This window comes from Lissotriton vulgaris, chromosome 2_1, assembly GCF_964263255.1.
Source record: "Lissotriton vulgaris chromosome 2_1, aLisVul1.2, whole genome shotgun sequence".
Classification (NCBI taxonomy): Eukaryota; Metazoa; Chordata; class Amphibia; order Caudata; family Salamandridae; genus Lissotriton; species Lissotriton vulgaris.
This window is the reverse complement of record NC_141687.1, coordinates 326,261,877-326,282,723: the sequence shown is the minus strand read 5'-3', so window position 1 is coordinate 326,282,723 and position 20,847 is coordinate 326,261,877. Positions and strand designations below refer to the sequence as shown.

At 50.2% G+C, this 20,847-nt stretch overlaps 1 protein-coding gene across 20 annotated transcripts in view; it reads right to left on the bottom strand.

Moving 5' to 3' along the window:
* The window catches only part of NCOR1 (nuclear receptor corepressor 1), a 1,907,529-nt gene that overhangs the window by 1,486,361 nt on the left and 400,321 nt on the right, over positions 1-20,847 (bottom strand). For all 20 annotated transcript variants that reach the window (XM_086955042.1, XM_086955041.1, XM_086955040.1 and 17 more), the window contains exon 12: positions 135-225. In XM_086955042.1, coding sequence (XP_086811168.1) covers positions 135-225 — 91 coding nt within the window. The remainder of the gene's footprint in view (positions 1-134; positions 226-20,847) is intronic.

Genomic DNA, 20,847 nt, shown 5'->3' with positions numbered 1-20,847 from the left:
TTATTTGATGCAAACAAAGCACCACGTTTAGACTTGATTGTAACAACTTGGAGTTAAGGCCCCTGTGTTCCTTAGACATGACTAATTAAAGGACATCAACATATATGCCAAGATGCAAGAACGAATGATCTTACCTCTTGTTCCGAGAGACCATCTATTATTTCCGATATCTCATGCTCACTCCTTGCAATTGTAGCAGAAAGACCACCGCCTCGCTGACCAACCCTGAGGGTGAACATGGAAAAAAGTCAACATTTCCCCAATAACATTTCTAATTTTCTACATCAGCCATTTAAGTTTCGTCCCCATAGAGACTTTCTTTGATGCCTAGTTAGACCTACTTCTTACCCCTTGTCATTTAACATCCTGACGTAATGGTTTGCCTTCTGTGAGCTTTCATTGAATACACCCTTCTAGCACTAGACATCGACAGAACAATCCTGGCTGTAGAACCATGACAGAGGCATCACATTTTCAAACACTCCTGGAGAACAGTGCAACCTATTAAGCATCAATACTCGCATTCAAATCAAGACAATAATACTTGGGGTTTAAGTGTCCACCTGGCAGATACCTAATCTTGGTAATACTTGCAAGAGCACAGTCATGGCAGCACAACTACTTTTTATAAGGGTCCTTGTCTAATCAAACATTTCTTCTAACCTACGTCAGAGCATGGGTTATTGAAAAGAAAATATCCTCGAACTTGCCAGAAGGACAAGGCATAAACTTCCTAGTGTCACAAGATACTACCAGGCAACTCAGTTAGAAATGTTGATGAAGTGAGCACACTAGGAGTCTGAGGAGGACTGGTACTGCATGGACCAAGTAGTAGGGAGAGGCAGCATCTAGAGCATTTACATGCTTGAGAAAAAGTTTGGGGCATCTATTTATTCCTCGTGACAAGACCACATTAGCATTATGAAACAGGGTCGCGGTAAAGATTAATCTAACTACATTTCCCTCAGTGTTCTCACTGACCCTTAAAAGCCTGGACCTTACACCAGTGATGGTCAGGTAGTCTTCTGAGAAATGGAAAGATGTACCCAGTAGCTGATGTTTGAGGACTGGTTAGGAGAGAAGGAGTAGTTTCTGTCCTGTAACTCCAGTTCTGTAGTAGGGGTATCTCTGTTATAGTCATAATCTAGTGAATAGTCCCGCCCATGTGCGTGGACCCCGGCAATCAAAAATAATCTCTTAAGTTGTCAACTCATGCAGGAACTGCAAAGACACTTAAGAGATAATTTAAAGACACATAATGCAGCCTATATCCACAGGCTACACTGTCCAGTACTTCAGCTAGAAATTCCACCAAACAAAACCACATACAACACAGCCTGCCTAGTTTCCTCCATAGGGAAACTTGCCTCTACCAGTAAAAGACTCTGGAATGATAGAGAGCCATTATGTGGCTTAAATAGGATACTGTGCCTTTATGAGAACTCTCCAGAACTTTCTCCCAGTATCCCAGAATGCACAGCAGGTCCCTTTTACTTTCAGTTCTTTTTGAAGGCGTAGCAAGCCAGACCTGTAGCATTCCTTACATGAATATTTTTCTCCACCGGGGAGGCGGGCGCTTATGACTATAACAGAGATACCCCTACTACAGAACTGGAGTTACAGGACAGAAACTACTCCTTCTGTAGTAGGAGATCTCTGTGTATAGTCAATCTAGTGAATAGAATGGCAAGCCCATCCCCACACTAAAGCGGCGGTGGAGAGAAGAACATTGACACCACTATTGTACGAACAAATTCCGCAGCGAAGCCTGCTCAACCTGAGCATCTGCCCTGGCATCAGTGTCCAGACAGTAATGCTTAGCGAAGGTATGAACCGACTTCCAAGTGGCCGACACTTTTGTTCTTGCCATCCCTTTTCTAATCGCCACAGAAATCGAGAAACCGCTACTCACTGATCAGAGAGTAGCGTAAATCTGAATGTCAAATGGAATGGAGAGAAATTAAGGGGCTGAAAGGGAGCACCCACCAATAATGTATACATATGAATCAGATCCTACTCTAAGCCAACAAAAGAAGAGACAACATGTAATACTGAAAACATAGAAAATGCTGGCAAAAAAGACCTGTGCTCGAGTAAATGAACAAGTCCTGAAATTGCTACCAGTTCCTACACAAAGTCTGCTGATACTTCGGAAAGGGCAAACTAGTGGATTTTCGTCAAACTTCACAAATAATAAACTGTCAATACTGAATACACCACTGAATGTCATGCAAGTTGACCGTGCATCCACATAATAGGGGAACAGCTGCTATTATATATTAAATAAAACCAAAGTCTTGCTACTCTTTCATCCACAATGCATGCAACCCAGTACAAAACCATTAAAAAAACGTACATAACCCAAATAATAAAAGCCTATAAAACAAAAATCAATGTCTACGAAGGGACGCTTGGATTAAAAAAAAAACTGAATGACAGGTATTTCTTCTCTAAAATATGTGCTGTGGGGGCGTGGCCAAGATGGCGGAGAGAGTGGTCGCACTCTCTGCGAGCTACCGTGATCCCGAGCCCCTTTACCGCCTTTATTTGCAGATCTCCCCCCAAAAGACGGGGGATCTGTTAAGAGGTTGCGAGATCTCCCTGCGAGGACTTCAGTGGTGCGGTTAGCTCTCAGAGCCGCTGTCCTAGAGCTCGAGGAGTCTGCCCGGAGGTCGAGCCGGAGCCACGAGAAGACTGCAGGCCGCGGCCACGAGGCCCGCACCGGCCCAGAGACGTCCTGTGGTGGAACAGCCAGCTGGGGTATTGAGGTGGGACTCGCTTCGGCGAATTCCAGTACCGCACGGAAGGGTGCATGTACCCGGTGCTCAGTGGCGATAGGCTGATACCCGAGGCCCCCGGGGCGGATCATCACGCAAGACCGGGGACGAGGTTCAGCGGCAGGCCCTCCTGAAGCGAATTTTCACCAGTGGCAGAGATGCGCTGGGGGTCCGGAGTGGGAGTCCCTGTGGCTGGCCGCGGCTTTGAGCGGTTGAGCACAGATGCTTGATGCCTGGAGGTGTGAGACGGGGACCCGGAGCGCTGACGCAGGATACTACGCGAGGCCGGAGATGAGGCCTAGCGGTGAACGCTTTTGAAACAAACTTCTTCCGGAGGCGGAGGTTGTCGCGGAGCCGGAGCGGAATTCCCCGCGGCAGAATACAGCGCCCGGTGGTGAAGCGCAGAGGCCCGGCGCCCAGAGGTGGGAGACTAGAACCCGGAGTGCCGTCGCAGACCACTACGTGAGGCCGGGGTTGGGGCCTAGCGGCTGGCTCCATTGAGGCGGACTCGTTCCGACGGCGGCAGCTGGCCGAAAGACTGGATTTTGAGCTCTCGTAGCTGACTGCCGCGCCGACTGGGGAGGTGAGACCCAGGGGTAAGAGACTTGGCCCGAGAGTGCTGGGGTAGATCGCTATGCGAAGCCGGGGGTGAGGCCTAGCGGAGACGGGCCTTGTAGAGACCCCCTCCCAGCTTCGCCGGCCCGTCAGAGGAACGGAGCAGACTCCAACACTGGTTGGGGCGGGACCATGTGCCTGGCGTTCGGACACGGCGGACTTTGGTACGGAGCACCGGCGCAGCCCCACACGCGATATCGAGGTTACGGTTTAGCTGCGGGCCGTGTTTGCGGCGCCTAGGGCAAGGATACCTACGGAGCTTGGAAGGCGACAGTGCGCTTCCTTGCGGTCCTCACCGGCGGCAAGGGGCCGGCAACAGAGGGAACAAGAAAGGGGACCGAACACTGCCTGAAATGTTGAACAGAGGCCCAGCGAGGCAAGACAGGGGCAACAATCACCGGGCCACTCGAGCGGCTCCCAAGGGGCAGCAGGGGGGAACCCCCAGTAACTACATCTTTCCTCGAATCCCTCTTTAGTTCGCTCAGGGAAGATTTCCAAACACTAAAGCAGGAAGTCGCAGGGGAAGTCCGGGAGGTGCGGAGAGAGGTCGATGGTCTTGGGGAGAGGGTGGCCACTATGGAGGAAGCGGGTCACTCCCAGGACGAAGAGATTGCACAACTGCAGCAGGATGTGCTGCGTCTACGGGATCAGCGAATCGACCTCCAATCGCATAACGAAGACCTCAAGAACCGGTCCCGTCACAACAACATACGGGTCCGGGGAAGTCCATCCGGAGATGAGGGCGAGGACGTTGCTGGGTATCTCAGAGAACTCTTCAGAGAGATACTGGGAGAGCCGGATGATTTCATCATCAAAATAGACAGGGCTCACAGGCTGGGCCCGGCTCGCAGGGCCTCTGCGCCCCCCCCTGACATCTTGGCTTTCCTGCCGGACTAACCCCTGAAGGAGCGGATTATTCGTGAGGCACATCAGCAGCAGTCCCTGCACTTCCGGGGGCATCAGGTTGCTCTCTTCCAAGATCTTTCGATAATAACTCTCCAGAAGCGTAAGTGATTCAAAATCGATATGGACTTCCTGAGGGAACACAACACGCAGTACTCATGGGGCCATCCTTTCCGCCTGATTTTTCGATGGAACGGGACATTGCATCAGCTTCGCTCACTCCAGGACACCTGAGGGGTACTTGGAATTACAGCGACAGACCCCGACGGCGTGCTACCAGGGACGGTTGGCAGTCGATCCCAGCACGCAGATCTTCTGCTTCTTCTGCCCGTCCAAACTCACCCACTATCCGAGCGGACATGGCCAATGCAGTTCAAGAAGTGGCTAGAGACACGGCGCCTACTGAAGTCGCCCTGGCGGCCTGAATCTACTCCGGGGGGAGATCGGCATAGCCATTCAGACATAGCAGGTTTGGGGGTTCGGGCGGGGGGGTTGTGGGGGGTGGGCAGTGGCTGGACGTCCACTTGAGTAACTTTCCGCAGACTTGTCCGCTGAGGACCGAACTGGGACAATGGAATCTTGGGAACAGTTTGGGGAACAGGGAGAGAGGGGAAGGGGTTGTTGGGGTATTTCGAGTTGCGGGTTGGGGCTGGGGACAGTTGGGGAGTTGGGACGGGGGGAAGGGGGGGACGGGGAAGGAATGGGATGGGGTGGGTAGTTTGGGGGTTGTTTCTGGGAGGTGGAGGGGTTTGGGATGGGGAGGGGAGGGGATCCGGGAGTTGGGAAAGGGGGGGGGGGGGGGGGGGTCGTCCAATGCACTGTGCAGCTACTAGATATTCTGGCGATATTCATACACCTTAGTTTGCCCGGACGGGGAAGCTGCGCGACCACCTGCACTTTCTTCTCTGCCTTGCAGCTTCTGGTAATGTCATGGGCGCTCACACACTCCGCCTTATCCGAGTGGGGCCTTCACGCTTTCTTCCACATCTTTCTCTACGCCTCCTGCAACTTTTAAGGTGGTGACCCTGAATGTCAGGGGTTTGAACAATCCAGTCAAGCGGCAGGCAGTGCTTTCTCTCCTGGAGAATACATGTGCGGACATATGTCTCCTTCAGGAGACGCACTTGCTCCCATAGGACACACACAGGCTGCGCTCCGATAAGTTCCCGTCACAATTCTTCTCTTCCTGTACCACTAAGACGGCAGGGTGGCGATATTGGTGGCCAGACACTTTAAAGGGGAAATCCTCCACAAGTTCACTGAACAGAAAGGCAGACTGTTAGCATACCAGTTTAGGATTGGGGGTCTTACTTTTACGATCGGTCCATGTATAGCCCTAATGAACAGCAGGAACGTTTCCTGCAATCGGCGATTGAAGATATTACTGTCTCGCAAGATAGACCCATTATTCCCGGGGGGATTTTAACATGGTTTTTGATTCTGCTATGGATAGGTCGGCGCAGCGCTCCCCGCAGGTCGGGGAATTATCGGCCAGCTGTAGGGCGCGGCTGTCGGAGGTAGACCTCCTTGATCTTTGGCGACACATGCATCCCACAGACAGGGGGTATTCGTATTATTCCCACGCACACAAAATGTACGCGAGGCTAGACCACCTTCTGGTCACGTCTCCGGTGCAAGCGCTGGCCTCGGGGTCGGATATGGGAGTGTTGTCTCTGTCGGATCACGCCCCGGTCGATGCTACGTTGTGTCTGCCTCCGGCAGCTCATCCCCCCAGAACATGGCGCCTCCGCGACACCCTGCTGCACAGGAAGGTGGTGGTGGACCGCATTGAGGACGCGATCCAGGAATATCTGACTCACAACGACTGTGAGAAGTTGGCCTGATATTCAGTGTTCACTATTCTAGTGATTGCTATGTATCAGTCCAAACAACCCTTATGGTGATTGGTTGTAAGTCAACCGATAAACCAGCTATCCTAGTAGCATGGACAAGAGCAGTCTTCGGGCTAAACTCTAGAGGGCGTGTTAAGCCAGCTGTTATACCATCACATATACCCCTTGAACACCAAGTGAAAGGACACCACACAAGTGTTACGAAAATAAACAGTGTATTTATTTAGATCACAACAGCCCTGTACTCTTTATGAGGACAGGGTACTAAGCACACAACAAAACTCTTACGAAAATACTTTAAGTTGCACAATTTACACAAATGCCCGAGGGGCACGAAAAACCATATACTATGAAAGTGGAATGCGAAATTACTAGCAGGTAAGTACTGGACTAATAGGCTTTGGAATCGCTAGGACTACGTTACTGATCCCTCAGATTACTAGTAGGAGGCCTAGGGGACTCGGGTGCAGAGTGTGCACTCTCACGCGGGATGCGGGACAAAGTCTATGGAGGCTAGTAAAAGCAAAGTTAGTGTTCTCGGGAGAACCCGACTAGGTAGGCTGAAAAACAAAAAGGATCTGGACCCTTGGATAGTGAGGCTATGCTGGGGCACCGAAATGCCGAAGTTACCTAGCCCAGGGGCTGCAGCTGCATAGGTCTGAAAAGACGTCGGGAATCCTCGTTGACGAACCAGGAGCCTGAAGAAAAGGAGTTGCTGGCAGGCGACCAGTGAAGATTGTTCGATGGATCCAAGCCTGGATCGAAGATGGAAGACACCTGAAAGCAGAGGGGAACAAGTTCTTAATCACTAGCCAGTGATTGTGTGGACACCAAGATGGCACCGGGCGAAGTCACCTCGACCAGGTGAGTGGGCGACGCTGGGCTCTGCAGTCTCACGGACCAGGAGGCGTTGTCGGCGACCAGGATGGAGGTGCGAGCTGTCCCACGATGGTTGATGCGGTCGACGTCGCTGGACCCAGGATTGGGGCAACAAGTCTTGGCAAATTCAAGCCCACGCGGTGGACCTAAAATGGCGTCTGGAGTGGACCAGGAGGGTCCGGGGTGCTCCTCTTTTGGAAGGGAGCAAGGGCCAGTCTGGAGCAACCAGACCAGCAGTGGTGATGTCGTCGGTCGTCGTCGGGAAGGCCACAAGCCAGCGGGCTAGTAGCCAGACAACGCGGTGAGCAGCCACAAAGCAGAAGGGCCCCACGCAGATCTCGTGGATGCTGGGGGGCTGGACTTCGGTGCAGGAGCTGCTCAGGGTCGGGGCTTCTCGGACCCCAAAGCACTCACCAGAGGATCCCTCAGCGGTCGTGCTGGATAGAAGTCGTGCAGTTCTGATGATGGCCGGTCCCTCGAGGTCTCGTCGCACCTACGGTTCTCAGCTTAGCTGTAGAGGTAGGTAGAGGTCAGAGGTGCCAGGGAAGCCGGGTCTCGTCGAGCTGGTCAGTCGGATTCCGGAGGAAGGACGTGCAGCAAACCGCAGAGTTCTTAGATGGTGCCTGCGGGTGCAGGGTGACTACTCCTTAGCCACAAGGGAGAAATCTTGAGAAGAAGTCGAGAGTTCCTTTCGTAGAAAGTAGTTTCTTGATTCAAAGATGATCTAATTTGGAAGGGTCCCCGCTCCTGCCTTTATCCTAAAGAAAGGGGTGGGTACGCGAATAGGTCCTGCCCTAGGGGTGGGACCAGGAAGGGGGGTGGTTACACCCCTCTCCCATGCCGGACTTTCCCCAGGCCAGGGGCTGTTGTGCCCCTGGAACTGGTTCTAGCCGGCAGATGCATAGTGAGCACCGGGGTGCCACTTGCAGTCACCTTCCTGTAAAGCCCTGCCTACCCAGGATACACAAAACCCTGTCTGGGATGGTGCTAGCACCGCCCCTGACAGGAAACCCTTTGTCCAAGCTCCCCTCGCTGGAAGGACTCCCAGCTGCAGGGGGTCAGACTTGTGTCTGTGGTGGCAGCATCCATTTTGTGATGCTGAGGCTCGAGTTAACTTTAACCGGGGTTCACAGTTACATACATGTCGTGTCCCTCTAGAAGGGTGGAATGCTAACCCCGTCGCCAGGATTGGCGAGGGGTTAGTATTCCAATTCGTATGACACCTTACTCGACATGTTTTGATAAAGCGATACCAAAGATAGCATTTAACCGCGAGGTTCATAATGCACTTAAGAGTATATGGTATGCGTTATCATGGAACAGCTATTAGGACTTGGTTCCGCAAGCTGCAAACGGGCTCAGCTCATGCCACAGCACCATCTCACACGATTCCAAGCACTCTGCCTTCAGGATTGTCAAGGCCTGCCATAGGAGTGACTGATAGGAATCAGTGTGTCCATTTTTAGGGTTAGATATAGGTATACTATATCTAAAGCAAAGGGTGATTACACCACCTTGCCCCAGCTGTCGTGCAGCCAGTTGTGTCAGTTTCAGATGGCCAGCCAGGGGTGGCATAATACATGCTGCAGCCCCTGGTAGGCCCTGGGTACACCTATGCCCTGAGTTACAGGGTCTGATAAGGTGGCCCAGTACCAATTGGTAAATGTACCTAAGGTACATGGAATCCATTTTAGAGAGAGCAGTAGGCCTGGGGTCCTGCTTGGCAGGGTCTCAGGCCAACTAAGTCGGAAAACCAGCAAAACACCAGGCAAAAAGTTGGGGGCAACCATAGTCAGGTATCCACCTTCCTACAACGACAACTCTGATACCGCCCGGGCCACACAGTGGGCGGCCTTGAAAGCAGTCCTCCGGTGGGAATTTTTGGCGATCTCCTCTGCCGAAAATAAAGAGCGACAGGCCAAGAGGGAAGAACTCACCGACAGGGTCCGCGAGTTTGAACAGATACATCGCAGGACAGGGGCCCCCAGAATTTGGCGGCAGCTCAAGGAAGAGAGGAAGCTCTGGCGGCCCTGGACTTGGACCGAGCGGAATACGCTGCACTCCGGCTGCGCCATACCTTCTACACAGGGGGGGGCCGTTGTGGCAAATTGCTGGCCAACAGGCTCCGAGTAGCGCGCCAGAGTCAGCTGGTGAAGGAGATCTCTGACCCTTCAGGGACGGTGGAGACGGAAGACGCTCAAATAGCAGACGTATTCCGCAGGTTTTACGCAGATCTATATACTAGTGAGCCACCGGATGAGACGGCCATGGCCGCCTATTTGGACTCGGTCACCCTGCCCTCCCTGGATCCCTTGCAGGCGGAGCACTTAAATCGGGATATCAGGATAGAGGAGGTGATTTCTGCCATCGCCAGGCTTAAACAAGGCAAAGCGCCAGGTCCAGATGGGTACACCACGCTCTTTTACAAAACGTTCTGCACGTCGCTGGCCCCTACCCGTACTCCTCTTTTCAACTCGTTTGCTGAACTGGGGGACATTCCGCCTGATCTTCTCCGGGCCTCCATTACAGTTATACCCAAACCTGGGAAGGACCGGAAGCACTGCGGATCTTACAGACCGATATCTCTTCTGAATGTCGACTTAAAACTGTACACGGGGATCCTAGCCGCCCGACTAGCCCCTCACTTACCCGGTCTTATAGCCCCTGATCAGGCTGGTTTTGTCCCGGGGAGGCAGACGGTTGACAACACGAAACGGATCGTCCACCTGCTAGAGAAGGCCTCCCGGATTCCGGGGGAAAGAATGATGCTGGCGGTGGACGCGGAGAAGGCGTTCGACCGGGTGCACTGGCCTTACCTGGAGCGAGTTCTGGTGAAGGCAGACATAGGGGATAAGTTCCGCTCCATGATCCTTAATTGCTACAGACGGCCAACTGCTTTGGTTCGTGTGAATGGGTATAATTCCAGGGACTTCAACATCGAGAGAGGTACTAAGCAGGGATGCCCGCTTTCACCCTTGATCTTCGCCCTTTATATGGAGCCGTTCGCCCAACGGGTCCGCAACAATCCGGCGGTGACAGGGGTGCGGATGGGAGGTTTCACGCACGCTATAAGCCTCTAAGCGGACAATGTCATCTTATCGCCTGACGAGCCCCGGACGGCCCTGCCGGCCCTGCCGGCCTGCATCGAGGAGCTGGCCTCCTTTGGCACGGTCGCGGGCTTTATAATGAACATGGGAAAGTCGGTGGCTCTAGAGATCTCCCTTGAGCCGGCCACTAGGGCCCACCTACAAAACCAATTCCCCATGCTTTGGTCATCAGAGGCGGTTCCCTACCTGGGGATTCAGATAGCTCCCACTTTACCGGCCATGGTATCGGCTAACTACACAGCCCTGGGTCTAAAGATCAAAGAAGAATTGAGCCGCGGAAACCGCGGCACCCTCTCCTGGTTGGGTAGGATAGCCGCCGTTAAAATGACGGTCCTGCCTCGGGTGCTTTACTTGTTCCGGGCCCTCCCGCTCCAGCCACCGGTCGGGTGGATCCCGCAACTACAGACGGACGTCTCGCGCTTTATCTGGCAGGGGAAAAAACCCAGAATGCGCAGGGCCCTCTCACTGTTGGACCCGGAGGCGGGAGGATTGGGAATACCTGACTTCCGTAAGTATTTCCAAGCAGCGCAGTTGCCTTATCTCGTGGAATGGAGTAGGTGGGAGTCCGACAAGCACTGGCTCTTCCAGGATCAGGCGGTGGCAGGCAGACCCCTACAGGAAATCCCATTTCTGAGCCGGATCCACCAGCCCAAGAATTTGTATGCCTCCTTTGTTACAAGAGTGCCCCTGCGGGTCTGGGACGCCGTTAACATCACGTACAGCCTCACCTCGTTCCCGTCGCCACTCACACCGTTGGTGGATAATCCGGACTTTACCCCGGGAATGGACAGGGGAGCATTCACGCACTGGAGGCAGGCGGGGTGAAGAGCCCTGTGTCACATGTATGGCCCAGAGGGGGTTGTCCCCTTCCCGCAGTTTCGCATGGAATTTCCACTCCCTGAAACCGAGAGGCACCGCTATATGCAGGCTCGCCACTGGGCTCTTCAACCACAGGTGAGGGAAACGGCTGATAGGCACTTCCTACCGTACGAAAAATGGCTTCTGTCGCGTACGTCGGATTCGAAATAGATTACGGATCTCTATAGGTTACTACAACCGCCTTCTACGCACCTCTATAACCCGGGGAGAGAACGCTGGGAACGGGAGTTGGGTAGGACATTGAGTCCTAAAGAATGGGCGCACATATCCTATAGAGCGAGACTTTCAGCATACCACATGGGCCTCACTGACACACTGACTAAGGTCTCCACCTATTGGTACTACACACCGGAGCGGGTTCACGAATTGGACCGTAGCAGGGAGGACATATGTTGGCGGGGGTGCGGGCACCGGGGTACACTTACACACATTCTATGGGATTGCCCACTCCTGGAAACCTATTGGAGGGAAGTGCTAGATGAAATTGATTCCCATTTTGGCATTTAACTACCACGCTTTCCCGCATACACCCTGCTGGGGCTCCCGAATGGACTGATGTACCCACTCAGATCTCGTAAGGGTAGGCAGATAACCATCGCACTAGGATCAGCGGTCCAAAACATCCTGATACATTAGCGCACTACCACAACACCCTCTATCACAGGCTGGCTCCATAGATTGTGGCACGTGTTGGGCATGGAGAAATTGTCGCTCACAGTGGCGGGGGATATAGAGCAATTTACTGAGATTTGGCAACCATTTCATTCCTTACTGCTCACAGAATTTAAAGAACTTACCTGTCCCAAATACCTCCGCCTACTGTGGCTCACGGGCCCAGCAGCGCCAGCCCTGTGAATTGATGAGATTCACTTTCCCTGTAAGAGGCGGCTTTAGTGAATACTTAGGAGAAGGTCTGTGCACTGGACGAAGGGTGGGGAGGGGGGAGGAGGGGGTCGGGATCGGGGAGTTGGGAAGTTGGGGTTTTGGGGGGGTGCTTGCAATAGAAAAGTAATTTCATACTGCGACAATGCATATCACTCCCTGCTGTGATGGACTAGCACACACGAACTGCACCTGATGGATCTTCGCCGGGGATGAGGCTCTGCCCGCCCTTACAAGACGCTTCATGACGATGTATGTTTGTCCTCGTATGTTGTGCTGAATAAAATACTTTAAACCTAAAATATGTGCTGTGTGATGTTATGCATGTAAAATAATGTTCAGACTCGATAGAGATACCACTGATGAACAAAGGAACTCCTGTTTAAAATTCCATTTGTATTAATTTATTTATAATGCACAACATGGCTAGTACTCGTTGCTCTGTTTAGAATAGGTTTGAATGGCCGTGCTGCAATTCTTCACAGCTGTCGTATTGACTGAGCATTTCCCCCATTCAATACTTTAATATTAATGAATACCCAGTGCATGTACCACTTAATGCCCAATTTAAGCTCATTCAATTCTACATTGTGCACAGGGCTTGCCACACACCTGACAAAATTATCTGCTAGTATCATCAAACAGATGCTGCTTGCTTCCAATGTCAGCAGGTCGATGCAGACATACTTCATATGCTCTGGGCTTGTCCAGGCTTACAAAATGACGGGTAAGTTGTCACAATCCACCTGTCCGCATGCACGGTGCGCCCAGATCTACATACATGGGCGATATATCTCCTGGGTCTCCATCACAGGCAAAAAACCTAAGCTACTTCTCGTTTCCTGGATTTGGGTTTCTTAGTGGCAAAACGCCTTATAACTCACAGGAAGTCACCTGAACGAAATGGTTACTTACCAGTAGGAGTAGTTTTGCAGCTTGAAGAGTATTCAGGATTCACATTCTGTGCATTATTCCACCATCTAGTGGCTGTGTCCGGAATAGTCTTGTTTTTTTTTTGTTGTTTTTTTTTTTTAAGTGTTTTGGGAGTCGACCACCATTTGGTGCTAGGTCCGTCCCCTGCGTGACGTCAGACGGCGGCCCGGAGGTTGTTGTGCGTATTAGCCATCTTCTGATTATTTTTTCTGTGTTTCAGTCTTATAGTCTTTCAGATGGTATCTTAGTGAATTGTTAATCATAGTTGACCACCTGCATGTATTCCTTGTAGGGGAGGTTGGATGGGTCACATGGGAATCCAGAAAACTCTTCAAGCTGCAAAACTACACCTACTGGCAAGTAACCATTTAGTTTTGCAGCGTGAATTCTTTTCTGGATTCACATGCTGTGCATCAGATTACGTATCGGCTTTTCCATTCTTGAGGAGACAGTGGTAAAAGGAAGACTTTGGGAACAGGTGTTGAAGTACCTTTTGTCCTACTTGTGTTTCCTTATTCATTTGTAGGTCCACACAGTAAAGCTTTGTGAAAGTGTGTGGAGATGCCTATGTTGCTGCAGGACATATCATGTCTATTGGCACATTGGCCATGAAGGATAGGGTTGCTCCTTTCTTTCTAGTGGAGCGAGTTTTTGGATGTACGCTTAGGTTTTTTCCATGCAGCGGCATAGCATAGTTGGATGGTTTGGACTATCAATCGTGCAATTGCTGCCTTTGTTGCATACTCAAATACCAAGACAGGCACGCCTGTCACAAATAGCTGTTTGCTTTTGCAAACTTGTTCTGATCTCTGTAGATAGTACAGTAGAGCCCTCCTTATATCCAGGGTTTGGAGGCCTTTTTCCCTTTGGTTTGCAGGTGTTTGAAGAGTAGGTAGAAGAAATGTTTGATTTAAGTGATACTTGGACACAACATTTGGTAAGAATTAAGGGTTTGTTCTTAGGATTACTTTATCCAGAAGGATTTGAATGTATGGTTCTTCTATGGTTAATGCTTGTAGTTCACCTACTCTTCGTAAAGATGTAATGGTTACTAGAAATGCTGTTTTTACAGTGATGTGTTTGAGGTCTGCTTTGTGCATGGGCTCAAAAGGTTCTGTCATACGTTGTGTGCGGACTTTATTTAAACTCCACATGCAAGCTGAAGTGGTCCTTAGGCGTATAATTCTTTTAGATCCCTCTAGGAATCTTTTTATGACAGGTGACCTGAAGCAGCTTTGGCATGATTTTCCTCTGATGTCGGCTACGAGAGCTGCGAGATGTGTACTTAAAAGCTTGAGTAGTTGTTGTGACTTTCTAGGATGTGTTAGATATACGACTACTGTTTTTGTGTGGAGATTGAGTCCATCGGGTTGTTTGTTGTGGTCTACTGCTTCCATTTTGCTGCATAGCATTGCCTGTGGTGTGTTTTCTCTCCTCTGTTCGCTAAGGCAAGTTTAGGGCACCAAACTATATATTCAGGTGTCGGGAAGCTAGTCGTAGTGTCGCTGGCTCTGGGTGGAAGATTTGGCCCTGTTGCACTGTTAGCAGGTCCTTGTCTGAGTTGGGTATGATTATTTGTCCCTTGGACAGTTCTAGCAGATTTGCGTACCATGTATGTCTGGCCCATTGAGGAGCAATGAGAATTAATTTTCTTCCTGCTGGTCTTGCTTTTTCTAGAATTCTTTGGATTAGGGTTATTGGTGGAAAAGCGTATACAAATGTGCCTGACTAATCTAGCACCAGGGCATTCCCTTTTCACAGGTGGTGATGAAACCTGGAGGCAAAGAACTGGCATTTTTGTTCTGTATTGTCGCAAATATGTCTATTTCTAGCAGCCCGCCAGAGCTTGAAGATGTATTGTATTGTCTTCGGTTGTAAATCGCACTCGTGGGAGCAGCTGTTCTGCCTGCTCGGTTGATCTGACATTGTGTTGTATATTCCTCGTAGGTGCATTTATTTTATTTATTTATTTATTTTTTATTTTTAGAGTTTTCTATAGCGCGAACTTGAACCGATAGGTTATCAGAGCGCTTTACATAGCACCAGTTCCGTTACATGTTCTCACAGCAGTTTACATAGAATCAGTTACGTTGCACATTTGAGGATCTTGAACCGATTAGGTTGTCAGAGCGCTTTACATAAGACAGCATTCAATGTCCAGTGCCCTCCTCCGCCGTGTAGCGGGGGACCTCATCCAGCCCTCCGAAAGTCGTCGGGACTAGGCTCCTGGAATTTCTGCTGACTTAGGATTACACGCGTTACAAAAAGGTGCAAATAGAAAAGAGAAAAATTGCAAATGTACAAGAGATAGAATCCCACGAGGAGGAGATACAAATGGATATACTCTAGGCCTATACTGGTCAGAGGCAATAAGAGAGACAGTAGGAAAGTCAGAAGGACAGTTTACATAGAATCAGTTACGTTGCACATTTGAGGATCTTGAACCGATTAGGTTGTCAGAGCGCTTTACATAGGACAGCATTCAATGTCCAGTGCCCTCCTCCGCCGTGTAGCGGGGGACCACATCCAGCCCTCCGAAAGTCGTCGAGCTGTCGGGACTAGGCTCCTGGGATTTCAGCTGACTTAGGATTACACGCGTTACAAAAAGGTGCAAATAGAAAAGAAAAAAAAAAAAATAAATTGCAAATGTACAAGAGATAGAATCACACGAGGAGGAGATACAAATGGATATACTCTAGGCCTATACTGGTCAGAGGCAATAAGAGAGACAGTAGGAAAGTCAAAAGGACAGTGAGAGATCACTAAAATGGCGGAAGAAAAAGTTAGTAGAAGAGGCACGTCATATAGAGATAATGGCGGGGAGTGCGAAGGTCCGAGGCCGAAGGTTAAGAGAAGAAGGCTGGCATAGCCAGCAGGTCCAGGGGGGGACAGGCAGTCCGCAGCAAAGTCGCAGCCTCATCGTTCAAGAGGAGCTGGGCAGGGGAGTTCACTCCGGAGACCAGAGGAGGGTCAGGGGCAAAAGACCCCGGCGCCCAGGGGGAGATGGAAGGCAGCAAAGTTTGAAGCAAAGGTTTCCCCTGCCATGCGTTCGTGTCCCTGGAGCCTGTGTCCACCGGTCATCTGAAGCGTGTCCCCAAGGGCGCCATCTTGGAGTCAGGCACCGTTTGCGCGAAGCAGCGCGGTCAGTGAAGGGGGGTGGGGGGGGGCACATTTCTGACCTCGGGCCCAGGCCCGTCTGTTGCGGAGAATGGATGCATGGCCCCCCGGAGCAGGTAGGTGAGGATACATACATAACCCAGTTGGATGGCGTGGGCAGCCCGCTGGATGCGCGTTGGTTGCTATGCCAATATTGGTTCACCTCCTATGGCAGCCCACGGTCGCATATTGCTACCACGCACAGGGGGATACGACCGATGTTACTGACGTCCCGACCTTCCCCGCGCATTGTCCAACATCGCCACATTGACACTACTCGATCCCGTCCCTAATGACTGCTAACCCTCAGTTCGCTCCACAGCAGCACCGCAAAGTCTCTTGTGTCTCTAGCATGCGTGCCTGAGTAAGCCGCCGCCGTACTCCGTGGTTCCTTGTGGGCAAACACACAGTCGATAGTCGCAGGCGCCCCAGAGAAGGGTTTGACCCGGGTGCTGGGCTTGCCGGCAGTTGCATATCATCATAGTCGCTAGTTTAGTGCAAGAGAGCCACACATTTAATGTCCGTACATTGCCATGGAGCTCTTTACTTTTGTGCGTTTCACGCTGGCCGCCATCTTGCGCTCCGTGGAACGCATATCGCAATTTACTCACGGTCCGTTGCCTGTTAGGTCTGCACACGATTTTCCGCGCCACATTATTGGCGGACACCACCTGTATCCTCCCTGATGACCAGAGGGCGCAGATATTGCCCATGGGATGCTCGTTTGGTCCGTTACTTCATAGCGCGGTCACCGCCATTTTGGGAGGTCGTCCGAGGTCCGCTCCGTCCACCTCCGTTTTTGCTTACTCAGGCAGTTCCAAACCTCGGAAACACCCGCCGGGAGGTCCCTACATGTTCCGACGGCCTATGTAGGAAAGTCCGTCCGTTTTAGGGTCATTGGCAGCCCGCTAACAGTCACAGCAGTCTCCCGTCCGGCGGGGCTGTCTCAGGAGCCACCAACGGGCTTTAAGCCCGTTGTTTGTAGATTGATTCTTTGTAAAATTGCCCATCTCTAGATCTGTTGTGCTAGCTTGCTTGGTTGGTTATGACTTCATACCTCCCTGTAGAACGTGGTGGTGTCTGTTTGAATCAAGACAGTCTTCCTGCGAATGTGTTTTTGGAACACCTTGAGGGCGAGCAGGACTGTTCATCTCCAGGTAATTGACGTGTTTTATGGAGTCGAGTTGTTCCACTGGCCTCCCGTTGTGGGATGCATCTGTTGCTATTGTCGTAGAGGGAGGTGTGCTTTTGAAAGGTCTGCCTAGTGTTATGTTCCTGGATGCCCACCATTGTATTTCTGCTTGCACTTTCTGCGTAACAACCACTAGATCCTCCTAACTCCCTGTGGCCTCTGACCAATTGTGAAAATCCATTCCTGGAAGGGTCGCATATGGAGGCGGGCATGACCAATGAGTGGGATGCAATCATGCCAGTGAGCTTTATGACTCATCATTGTCAGAGATTGACCCCTCTGTAAAAAGTGACGTTTCCTGTCTGATGGCCTGTATCCTATTTTGTTTTTGGATAAGCTCGTGTAAGTTCTGAATGGAATCTTGCACCTAAGACGTTTTTTTCTTGTTCTGGCTTTGTGGATGACTTCGCGATTCATGGAGAATCCTTGTTTCTGGAGTGTGAGGATTACTGTTCGAACATGGCTGTGATATTTTTCTCATGTATTTGCCTTTTTTAGGCCAGTTGTCTAGATAAGGTTAGACATGTATTCCCTCCTTTCGTAGGTGTGCTGCAACTGCTGCTAGGCACTTGGTGAAGACCAGTGGTGCTGATTTTATTCCGAAAGGTAGTAACTTGAACTGGTAGTGTGTTCCTTCGTGTACGAATCTGAGATACCATCTGTGGCTTTTGTTCATGTGCAAATAGGCATCTTTGAAGTCTATTGTTGACATGTAATCTCCTTTATTAATGTGCGGTATTATTTCTTGAAGAGTAGTCATTTTGAAATGCTGCGTCAGAATGAACTGGTTTATGAACCTTAGGTCTAGGATAGGTCACAGTGTGAGTCCTTGCTTGAGCACTAGGAAATATGATGAGTAGTTTCCTTTGAAAAGTTCTTCTCTTAGTTCGATTTCTATTGCTTGCTTTTGAAGAAGCTCCTTGATTTCTTATCTCAACTGTGTGAGTTCTGAATTGTGGTACTTTTCTTTTATTTTTAGAGGGTTTGCTGGTGGTGTCTGTCAGCTCTATGCAATACCCATATTTTATCAAATGTAATATCCAATTGTCTGTAGTGAAATCTTGCAGGCATTGTGCTATCCTGCCCCCCACTGGTGGTGTGTGTGGGTCCTTTTTTGTGCATGAGTCAATTTGATCCACTTCTTCTGGAGGGCTGGACTCTGCTTCTTACCCTTCTCGAAAGGACTGCTTTGGCTGTTGTTGTCATCTTTGATATCAGGTCTGTTGACTTGACTGTTGACCATTTCCTTGGCCCTGTTGTGGATAAGGCATTTGTTGTCCTTCAGTTAAATCCTCCTCTTTTGAAAGTTCCTCTCTGTTGCAGTGCTTTCATAGCTCTTACAATTTCATTGTCTTTCTTTATTTGTTTAAGGGTTTCATCTACTTTTTTCCCCGAACAGGGCATCCCCTGTGAATGGTCTGTTAATGATGGAGGTCTGTACCGCCTGCTTTAAGCTGGATAGTCTCCTCAGCGTGGTACCGGTGCACATGTGTCTGCTGGCAGTGTCTGCTACGTCGAGTGCTGACTTTAGGCATGTATTTGCTATATTCTTGCCTTCCTGGACAATGGATTTTACCCTTTTCCTATCTTCTTCTGGGAGCTTGCTGATGAGCTCCTCGATGTCCTCCCACTGCTGGTGACCATACCTGTTTAACAGGGCGTTTGAGTTTGCGATGTGCCATTGCGTAGCTGCTGCCTCCTCTATTTTGTACCCACCATGTCCATTCTTTTGCTCTCCTTCTCTGAAGGTGGACCCTTGTTGGAGAAGGTGTTGCCCTCTCTTCCTTTCTGTGGTGACAATGATAGAGTCTGGTACAGTATTTCCCTGCATATACTTAAGGTCTTTGGAGGACAGTTTATACTTCTTCTCAACCCTTGGTGTCACTCCTTTGGCGGAGGCTAGCTCCTTGAAGGTTTCCTAGCCTTGGTCCAGGATGCTTGGTAGCATCGGAAGATACTGTGTGCCCTTGATGGCAGGGGCTAATGTCTCTAGAAGGAAGCAGGTTTCTTCTTTTTCTTCTTCGAGGGTGACCCCAAAAGCATCAACTGCGGTCTTTAAGAGCCCGTTATAAAAGGCGATGTGATCTGGAGGCCAAGCCTTTGAGGGATAGCAGCATACCTCCTCTGGGCTTTCCATGTCAAGGTCGTTCCATTGATCCTCGAAATTCTTAGCGGTTTCTTTTTTCTCTGGTGCGTTGATGTCCTCTTCGACATTCTTGTTGGTGGTTCGAGAGTTAGAGGAGAATAGAGTATTTCTTCTTCCTCTTCAGCGTCCTCTGTGCCTTCGGTGTCTACATTTTCGGTCTCGACTGTGGGAATCTCAGGGACACGAAATCCCTTGAGTGATTCGTCAAACTCCTTTTGGAGGAGAGCCACCATTTCTGCCTCGAGGCATCTTTTCTTCTTTTCGACTTAGAGGGCTCTCTCGGTGTTGGGGACAGGAGATTCCCTCTTCTTTGGAGTGGTGGACTCCATGTTCAGGGTGGAGTAGATCTAGATCCCTCTGCAGGTTTGTGCTCTGCTTCAGCGCCTTAATTGATCTTCCCTCGTCTGAGTCCCTCGACAGGGTTCCATGGGTTCTTTGGATCACGGCGGACCTTCAATCGCTTTTTTATTCTGCGTCGAGGCTGTCTTAGGCTGGGCCGTTTTATCGTGGCCCTTTGGATCCTTGGGCAACTTGGAGTTGCACACCTAGTGTGGATCGCGTTGGGCGCATTTGTGATGGCACTTGGAGCAGAATTTAAATGGGGTATTTTCCGTGGCCCACACCTCGCCATTTGTCGAACCAGGAATTGTCATGTATTCGAGGTATTCTGTTATGACGAGGTAGTCTACAGAGTCCAGGTGGGTACTCCGGCCGCGTCATCGCGGGATTTTCTGCAGTTTTCGGGAGAATTCCCTCTTGCTTTTAGACCCAATGGCAGAAAAAAGAATCTGAGGATGGCTACTATGGACAATGACCTCAGGGGCGCCGTCTGATTTTGGCAGGGGACAGACTTGGCATCCAGAAAAGGATTCACGCTGCAAAACCCCTGCCATTGGTGGCCTGGACACACTTGTTTCTGCATTGGACACAAGCTGAAAGTGTTGCCCTGCATAGGGAATATAATAGTGGAATACGTAAATACCCTCTAGCAAACTGCTAGGACACTATCTTGACCAAATTCCATACGGACGCCAAGCTAAACGCTAAAAGTTGTGTGAACTTAACTTACAACTTACTCCCCTTTCCTGATGATTTAATGTCAAACACTGATGGACATCAGATCCTCCTTGCAGACACGTTCCTACAAGTACTTATTCAAGAGTAAAAGAGAGTATGGTCATATGCGCTTGGTTATTAGTATGTCAGTTATGAGATGCAGGCTGGGTCTTCATGTGTGTGGTCTATTGGCTGCTTGTTTTTGTTATTCTAGTTGTTGAGTTGTGCACAAAACATGAACCTGTTTCTAGATCCCTGATGACTTGCCTTTTGGCAGAGTGGATTGCTAAGCAGATCTCCTTTATTGTCCCCCGGACCATTGATGGGTTGTGTGTGTCAATTGGGGATTGATATTTAGACTTACTTTCCTTCTCCTGTACCCTAGGAATTTTATCCTGGTTGACAATCACTGTCAGTTGTCTTGTCTGCTGCCAGATATTAAATATTGTCCCACTTATTTCCTGCAATT